This window comes from Fundulus heteroclitus, chromosome 3 (genome assembly GCF_011125445.2).
Source record: "Fundulus heteroclitus isolate FHET01 chromosome 3, MU-UCD_Fhet_4.1, whole genome shotgun sequence".
Lineage (NCBI taxonomy): Eukaryota > Metazoa > Chordata > Actinopteri > Cyprinodontiformes > Fundulidae > Fundulus > Fundulus heteroclitus.
In genome coordinates, this window is record NC_046363.1 from 45,793,964 (window position 1) to 45,803,225 (window position 9,262).

The window sequence follows — 9,262 nt, forward strand, 5'->3', positions numbered from 1 at the left end:
ATTATTAAAATAGGTATAAAATGAGCAATGACTACACTATAGATCATTGTAGTGCCACAAATCTTGTAGAATACATAGATTACTTAATCTGGATCATACTACAACTCTTACTTTGGGAAAATGTTTTGAACTCTATTGTTGTGCTCTGGAGGCTCCAGGACCTTCGCTATGCTGCTCTGTTAAACGACCAAAGCTTGTTTTTAAAGACATGTTAATGGATGAAATGAAATAAAAAAAACTAAAACTCTGGTTCTGAACTCCTTTCTGGTTCCTTAATGGCAGCAGCGTGCCTCATTGCATTATCCTCATCTGACGGAAAAGGTGCTCATTGAAAATGTTTCTCAGATGAAGTAGGATGCTTGGAGAGAGGACAGCTGGTTATTACTGCAACCAGTTAGTTCATATTTACTGTAAAATCTGAATCTGAATGTTTAACTTGACCACAGCGTTCTTATGTCTGACATATATCCCACTCTTTAGTCCAGGCAACAGTTATAAATATGATTAATGCAGCGGTCTGTTCACCTCCAAGCAGGCCGTGTTTGGTTCTGCTCCTGTCTTCTTTTTTCATGCAAAATGTGATCAAATCTTCTTTAAAAGCTAGAAAACTGACTTTGTGCTGCAGGCGGTGGAAACAGAGAACCGCAGGAAACACTGAAGGAAACATTGAGCAACACGGACAGAGAGAAGTCCAGAGAACCAGAACAAAGAACTAAAGTCTAACACATCATGAGGTTTCAAGGAATTTAGACTAAATTCTTACATTTGCGCGTGTATTGTTATGTTTGCCAAGAAATAAAAATCTCAGCTGGTTATTTTTTAGAAGAAGTAGATTGTTAGCTCCAATAAACAGGATTCAAACCTTCAGGTTCAGAAAAAGGTGTGGATCAGTGTGAGAGGAGCAGGAATGTTGACCTGAAGGTATTTCTGCTGCACCTTAACACGACCAGCGCTCATAAAAATGATGGATGTGTTGAGAACCTGTTATGGACAAGTCCCAACCTGAAGCAGGGACCAACAACAGACAAGATCTGGGCTTTCACCGTGAGAACCTGCCACCGTGTCTCTGTGGCTGCTGCGGGTCCGGATGGCCAGCCTGGTTTGGACCCATCAGGACCTCCTGAGAGGGACGCAGGCGCCCCGTTCAGTCCGGATAGGCTGTCAGTCAGGATTATCCGGCTGACAGCCAATCAGCAGCTCTGTTAAGGTTTTGAGGAAAAGCACACGCAGGTGACTCAGTGAGGCGTTCTTTCAGGTGTAAAATTGTCCTCCACGTCTTCCCTTAGAACTAACGAACCAGGAACCACCATCAGGCTTTTGAAGGTGAGGCAGCCTTACTGCAGAATGCAACGAGCTGGAGCTAAAGCAGGAGAGCGTTTTTTACCAGACCAACGTGTCTCTGCAGCTCATCCAGCTTTAATCTGGTCCAACATCCGAGATTTAAAGATTTGAGGATACTCAGCTTCGTTTGAGATTAATCTTAAAAAAGAAAACGGATATTAGAAAGTTTCGTCTTTTCCCTGGACTGACTATGAGACACTAAACCGCTTGTAAAAGTCTTCTGTTTATTTATCCTTTCTACAGTTTTGTTTTATGACTCTTGTTTCTACTGTGAAGCTCTTTGCTAAACTTAAAGGGTGTTGTTTTAATGAATTTGACAAGGTCAAAGAACCGGACCTTGAAACTGAGATTTCCTTCAGTTTGACGATGATGATCACCTCTGCCTGCAGGTTCTGGCTCGGCTCCCCATCATGTCTGACTGCAGAAGAGATTTGGACGGCTTGAGGGCCCTCATTCAGTCCTGTGCTGGATTCAACTCAGAGCAGACAATGGAGTTCTACAACAATCAGGCAGAGACGTACCACCAGGTAGGGCCAGAACATCTCGGACCCTCCTAATGCCGCCAGAGCATTAGGAGCAAAACCATCTGTAAAAATGTATTTTACACCCTTCCCAATTTCTTCTGGTTCTGCTTTTTTGTCCCAGTTAAATCTAATGGTATCAGAAGAAGATAACCTGAGTAAAAATGACTGATCTGGCTCTATGTGACAAAGTAATCACCCCTAAACCTCATAACTAATTAGCAGCAGCTGACATTAAGGGTTTGTGATAACTGCTAATTTACCAGCTTTAACCAATTAAGTTTCCTCCAGCCCAGTGTTTCCTATCTCTGGTCCCCTGGAGTCCTCTGGGTTTTACATTTGTTTGTAGACATGCAGAACCTCCACAGCAGCCGCCTGGTTCTGCAGAACCTTCCTAATTGTCCATTTATTGAGGTCCTACAGCATGAAGGCCAGCGGGGCTGAGGACCAGGACGGAGCAACATGGTCTACCTGGACAGACACAGGCAGGCGCCTTTTAAAAACACTAACACTTTAAAAACACATCCTGATGATGTTTTATTAGACCCGAGTGGACATTTCTGGCAGGTGTTTGTGCACATCTAGAGTAAAACTAACAAGATTTCAGGAATCTGAAATCATCTCTACAGTCAGACATGGAGGTGGTGGTGTGATGGTCTGGACCTGGAAGAACTGCAGTAATTGATGCAACCATGAATTCTGCTGTCTTGCTGCAAATTCAATTAAATTTTATTTATATAGCAATTCTTGAAACATGTCATCTCAAGACACTTTACAAAGTCAGATTCAATCAGATCCTCCAGGTTGGTGAGAAAGTTTCCTCTCTAAGGAAACCCAGCAGGTTGCATCAAGTCTCTCCAAGCAGCATTCACTCCTCCTGAAAGAGCGTAGAGCCACAGTGGACAGTCGTCTGCATTGTTGATGGCTTTGCAGCAATCCCTCATACTAAGCATGCATGAAGCGACAGTGGAGAGGAAAACTCCCCTTTAACAGGGAGGAGAACCTCCAGCAGAACCAGAACCAGGCTCAGTGTGAACGCTCATCTGCCTCCACCCACTGGGGCTTAGAGAAGACAGAGCAGAGACACAGAAAGCACAGAAGCTCACATTGACCCAGGAGTACTTTCTATGTTAGAGAAGACAGAGCAGAGACACAGAAAGAGAGACAAAAAAAGCACTGAGCGTGTTCTGGTTCTGATCAAATGATCATTTATTGTGACTAAAAATGTTGATTCTTGAACCTCTGACTCCTGCAGGACCTTTTGGGGACCTTGGAATACAGAGCTCCGCATCATTTAGTCGATTTCTTGCTTGCCAACTACTCTGGAGATCGTGAGAAGGTTCAGGTTCTGGATGTGGCCTGTGGGACCGGACTGGTTACTAAACTGGTGAGCTCTACGTTAGAAGTCATAATGCAGGTGAAACGAGACGGTGGCTCACCATCTATTTTCACCCTTTGACAGTTTTCCATTTTAATTCCATTCCAGTAGTAAACTTTAATCTATAAAGGAACACAAAGTGGTGCAAAATTATGAAGTGGAGGAAATCACATTTTATCTGAATGTGGCCTGCATCTGTAATCAGCAACCTTTACTCCAATACCCCTAACATAAAATCAAGGGCAACCCATTTCCTACACGGTTAATAACCAGAGACTAACTGTAGATTTGAGACTCATCAACCACCCAAAATATGCAGCCAGAGATATTATGGGTTAGAATGGCCTAGTCAAAGTTCAGAAGGAAATCTGCAGCAAGACTTGAAAATCCATGTGATCTGAGTGAGTCTGAGCTATTGTGCAAAGAACGATGGGACAGAAGATTTCAGTTTGTAGACATTGAAGAGTGATGGAAGAAAAAACTCACAAGGAAAATCTCCTCTTGTGTCACAGGTTTAAAGGTAAAACTCAAAAACATAGAATATTGTGAAAAAAATTGTCACCCATTTCAGAAAGTGAAACTTATATAGACTAAGATACTACAATCAAATATTTCAAGCCTATATTTCTTGTAATTTTGATGATCGTGGCTAAAATATTTTAATTAAATCCCAAAATTCAATGTCTCAGTACATCAGAATATTTCATAAAATCAAAAAGGACATTTTAAACAGAAACTTCAGGCTTCTGGAAAGTGTAGGGTTGCTGCACATTTGAATAAAATCATCAGCAGAACTGAACTCCATGCTGAGGAGGTAATCCAACCATTTGGTTCTGGAGCGGTCCAGGAGGACACCAATCCCCTGGGACTGGAGTTTGTGACCCTTCACTCAGAGAAAAACCTTTCTTTATCCATGTTTTACTGCGAGGACCTCGCAGTAAAACAGGCTGGAAGCTTCACCTTTAAAAGAGCAGAGCTGAGTTTTATAAAGACGAGCTTTAATTATTCTTTTTGGATCCGTTTTAGATGTTTGAGCGGGGATTCAGGAACTTTGTTGGAGTGGACTGCAGTAAAGAAATGCTGGAGCAAGCTGCAGCGACCGGACTCTACCAGAAACTCCATCAGGCCCTGCTGGGAACAGAACCTCTGCCTGCACAGCCTGGTGAAGCCACGCATACTTTACACACACCCTGCAGGGCTCACTATTCCAGTTACATGACGGAGCACAGCCTTCACTACAACTGACTCTTCCTCCTCTTCCTCACCTGGTTTCAGGTGTGTTTGATCTGGTGGTCCTCGTTGGCGGTCTCGGTGTTGGTTTCGCTCCGGTATGTGTTGTCAGGGAGCTCTGCGAAGCGGCTAAACCAGGTAATGCTCTACTTTAGCACCACTAGCTACGCTGCAGGACACAGAATGGATGGAAACCACTGATGCTGCATCTAACCTCACTTAAACTGTGAATTCACGTTTTTGTTTATTGTGTAAATCAAGGATAGCATACCTTAAAATGTGAGTTGATATAAATATTTTACAATGCATAACCACATAAATGAGGAACCCTCAAACATGAGAGGGAGACAGAAACCAGCAGGATAATCCGTTAACAGAACCAAACGACAACCAGAACTGAGCTTGAGGACGGTTCCCAGAGTAGCTACATCCAGGTGGAGCCCAAAACGGAATCCACACAGAAACATTTGGGCGTAAAGATGAAATCTCACCAAGGCGGAGGAGCAGTAACAGCGTTGTAATACCCCCGCCACGCCAGCGAGTGGTGCTGTAAGGCTGCCTCAGAAGTAGAGAAGGAAGAAGAAGAGAGCAGGAGAGAGAGAGAGGCCGACGAGAACGCGAGTACGGACTCGCGTTCTCGTCAAGTCTGTTCTCGGTAAGAACACAGGAAGATCGGACTTGACGAGAACGCGAGCACGCAGCACGTATTGTGCATTGGAACAGAAGCGTACTCGTGACGTCATCACACCCACAGCTCTTGAGCATTTCTTTAACGTTCAAAACTATTTATACACTACACCATCATATCTTATTGAAAACGTTTTTTTTATTAATTTCTAAAAAGTTTAATAATATATATATAAATAATTACAGAACTGTGGGTATAAAACCAGCAATAGCGGGAATTTCTTTGTGGGGAGTTGTAATTGTTGTAGTTGCAGAGGCGATTGAATCTTCTTTGAAAATCAGCACTTTGTAGAAGCAAAATGAGCGATACGAGCAATGTTGCTGTTGCTCTGGTCGTTGGTCAGCTTTACCAGCAGGCTGAAGAGGAGGTGATGCAGTTGAGGAGACAAATCCGAGCAAGGAGAAGATTGATGCGGCAGAGGAGGCTCAGAAGGCAGGCTTTGCTCACCCATCTATTGCCAACTGGTAGGCATTTTAAGATTGACAGCCTATTTCCTACTTTTATCTTAAAAAAAACATTGAGGATGGTATTAAAAACGTGATCAGGTTGAAATTGTGACTATTTTTCTATAAATAATTAAAATGAAGAGCCAATTTTAACATTAGTAACAGTAGGGTTAAGCTACTTTATTGCACCTCCTGACCTTCACAGCATTGATCATTAAGAAAGGAAAAAAAACATATTTTTATGTCTGTCCACCTTTACAGTGATTAATCTATAAATTATGTGCAGTTAGTTCAGCTCATTTTTTTCAGTGAAATGGTAAAAATACCAGATAAGGGAAGCCATTTGTTACATTTACTATACATTTTATCTTTTCTTTCTTGAGAACTATAATAATCTGCATGTTAAACAGGTATAGTTTTATGGTGTGAAAAGATGAGAATTGAAAAAAACAATGATGGTAACATTTGGCATTTTTTATTTACAGGAAGAAACAGAAACAAAATATGTGAGGATAAACACTTCTGTGCCAATCCTCCAAATATTTTTTTAATGAAGGGGACCTGAAACCAGCCTTCAGGCTAAACAGGGCCACCATCGTCCTCCTCCTTCAGCTGCTGCCCATCCAGAAGGTCCATGGATGACCACAGGAGATAGAGGTGCTGGTGACTCTCTGCTGGCTGGCCTGTGGTGCATCCTATAGGGAAACAGCTTGCCAGTAAGATCTCTTACCATCTTGTCCTTAAATAGAGCCAACAATGACACACAATTGATACATAGATTATATTAATTGGATAGAAGATTAAGACATATCAGCATATTACCTAAATTACAAGTTAATTTTATATTTGGTACAGGTCTAGTGGAGGCACGCTACAACAGGCACCACGCCAAGGCTGATTAACATCATTGAGCGTGTCTTTGGTGGTCTGAAGACACGGTGGCGTTCCATCTTCTTAAGGGTGCTGGAGGTCCGCCCGACGTTTGCCCCAAAAGTAATCGCCGCCTGCTGCATCCTCCACAATATTTGTATAGCAGCAGGTGACCAGCTAGATGAGGAGGTTGACCCAGAGGAGGATGACCATCCGGCGGCTGAAGACAAGGAGCTGCCCCAGCTGGCTGCATGTTTAAGTGAACATGACTACACCTGACCTAATGTAGATCAGTTGGAGTCCTGTTCACATGCTGCTTCGTTTCATTTTTTTTCACCACCTGTAAAAATACATAAAATAATCGTTAAATAATTTCTATTCCAACTATTTTTAATTATAAGTTTATAGGCATTGTCTATTTGTATAAGATCTTAATAGGATTTATTTCTTTGTTTTAAACCATGTTAGTAACTGTTAATAATGTGTTAAATATATTACACCTTCATTATTTTCTTTTAAACATTTGTATAAAATAAATGTCTGTTTTTTCATATACTATTATTACTATTATTTTCTTTCCCTCTTTCTCCTCTCAATTATCCGTGTCCTGACTCAGAATAAACTCACTTAGATAGGAAAAACATTTATAGAATTTATTTATTTATTTATTTTATATGCTGCAGTCGTCCTTGGCAGACATTTACAATTTATTCCAGCAAGTATTGAGTTAATAAAGCAACACACGTCAGTTAGATAAACACAAAATAAATAAATCATAACCAGCGGTATTATGCACTCTACTTTTTTTAATTATGCACTAACTCTGTAAACAGGCCACATAGAGAAAGCTTAAAAGTATAATGTTCTCGCCTCAAACGATCTTAAAACGTACTTTTGAAGAACAACAAGGCAGCTGCCTGGCAGTGTGCAGGAACCAAGGCAGCTTTATTGGCTAAGAACAGTCTGAACCGAAAGATAAACATTAAAAAGTAGCAAGAAGAATCTAACAAGAATCAACATTTTTATTGTCATTTAGTTGCCAGAATTAAATTTTGGTGAGACACCGACTCAGAACAGATTCACGCATAACAGACAAGAAATAATGATCTCAAACAGTCTAATGTACAGAAAGCCTTCCTGAGAAGCACATACCACCAAAAATCTGTAAAATTTAATTTAAAAATGAGGAATAAATTAGGACACCCCCCATATTTAGTGTCATGGACCAGTCCTAGTGAGCTGCTATCCTGCAGCGTTTAGATGTTCCCTGCTCCAACACCCAAACCCCGTCCTCAGCATCCAGCCCTTAAACTCTGCAGAGGCCTGGCACCGAGACATTCGTCTGAATCAGGTGTGTTGGAGAAGGGTGGCGTCTAAAAGCTGCAGAACAGCAGCTCTGGGGTACTGGACCTGGAGACCTCTTCCTTAAATAAATTAGAACCAGGTTAACGAGAAAACTATTAAGATTAACCGCCCCCTGTCGGCGTTCCTCCCAGTCCTTTACCCTGGAGAAGCAATCTTCTTTGATGATGACTTTTTAAGTAATCTGAGGCATGAACCTATACTTTAACACATTTAATCTAAACAGGAATGATGCGGCTTCAGTCCTGGACTCTCACATTGATCATATCTAACAGAGCAGACCAGTGAAACTCACAAATTCTGCACAGTGACCAAAATCAGGATACGCTCAGCTGCAATAAATTAAGAAATCTAAAATAAAAAAATGGAATAAAACGTTTTGACCCAGCTATGTTCTTCATACAGGTGGTTTAATCTGTGTGGCGAGAGGGAACCACACAACTCCAGAGGAGAGAGAATTTGGGGTACATCTGAACAGAGAGGTGCAGCTGATGGAGGAGGAGGGACTGTGGAGCCGAGTCGCCGTCAGACAGGTGGACAGATACATGCTGGACCCTCAGCTGAAGACCAAGGTGCAGGGGGACATGGTTTACATCCCTGGGAGCCTTTACCTCTACAGGAAGTCCGTCAGTTAGGCTGGAAACAGGCATCAGGGAGAATAAAACGATCTAACGATGGAGACAGGGCAGCAAGGAAAAGCTGCTGAGACAGCTACTGAACAGTTACCACATCTGTTTCATAAAAGATATAACATTAAAGTTGACCTACAGATCACAATTATCAGTTTTAAGGTTCTTTAAACAGCTTACAGCGCCTTGGAAAAAGTAACCCTCCTCCACACACACACCTTTTGTTATATTCTAACCTGTGAGTTAAAGATCTTTCATGTCATTTTATGAGATAGATCTGCACAAAATGGAAAAACTTAAATCAGCATGTCCAAATGTCTCCACCCAAGTTGTCACAAAGCTCCTAGAAAGTTCTGGTGCAACCAATTATGTAATGTTCTGTTCTAGTTTATGTTTATTATTTGGTTAAGTAGCTCTTTCCTGCCTCTGGGTTTATTTCTGTTTTGGATTCCAGTTTAGCCTGTTTACTGTGTTAGTTATCTGGTCTCTGTATTAGTTCTGATTTTAGTTCTGTACTTTGTTTATTCTGTTTTATCATCGGTCTTAGGTTTATTATCTAGTGTCCTGTCAACTCCGTTAATCACCCCCACCTGTCCTTGATTAATTAGTTTCACTCCGCTCACCTGTCTGTCCACGTATTTAAACCTGCTTTAGTTCTCTGCTCCCTGTCGGTTCGTCACTCATCCGTTTGTTGCCTCAGTTTGGTTCATTTGGTAAGAGCTCCCAGCACCTTGATCCTATCTGTCTTTAACCTGATCTGTCTGTTCTGCCCAGTTTGTTCGCATGTAAATTGTCAA

At 41.6% G+C, this 9,262-nt stretch overlaps 1 protein-coding gene across 4 annotated transcripts; it reads left to right on the top strand.

Annotated features, from left to right (window-relative positions):
- The first annotated feature begins 1,027 nt into the window (after nt 1-1,027).
- Nucleotides 1,028-8,901, top strand: LOC105922022 (methyltransferase-like protein 27). Of its 4 annotated transcripts, none has more exons than XM_036135558.1 (6): nt 1,029-1,323; nt 1,663-1,868; nt 3,118-3,249; nt 4,267-4,402; nt 4,516-4,608; nt 8,242-8,901. In XM_036135558.1, exons 2-6 carry the CDS (start codon nt 1,752-1,754, stop codon nt 8,469-8,471), a joined length of 708 nt encoding a protein of 235 aa, XP_035991451.1. In that variant the 5' UTR covers nt 1,029-1,323; nt 1,663-1,751; the 3' UTR covers nt 8,472-8,901. The 4 variants fall into 4 exon arrangements, with proteins under 4 accessions (XP_035991452.1, XP_035991451.1, XP_035991448.1 ...); XM_036135555.1 differs by having other exon boundaries at nt 1,731-1,868; XM_036135557.1 differs by lacking the exon at nt 1,029-1,323 and adding an exon at nt 1,335-1,550 and having other exon boundaries at nt 1,731-1,868.
- Nucleotides 8,902-9,262: the final 361 nt, after the last annotated feature.

Bases quoted from the DNA above. Each gene is read 5' to 3' on its own strand.
- LOC105922022 (XM_036135558.1), top strand. From the start codon at position 1,752: ATGTCTGACTGCAGAAGAGATTTGGACGGCTTGAGGGCCCTCATTCAG. The intron at 1,869-3,117 runs GTAGGGCCAGAA...TGACTCCTGCAG, and splicing joins AGGCAGAGACGTACCACCAG to GACCTTTTGGGGACCTTGGA. The intron at 3,250-4,266 runs GTGAGCTCTACG...GATCCGTTTTAG, and splicing joins CCGGACTGGTTACTAAACTG to ATGTTTGAGCGGGGATTCAG.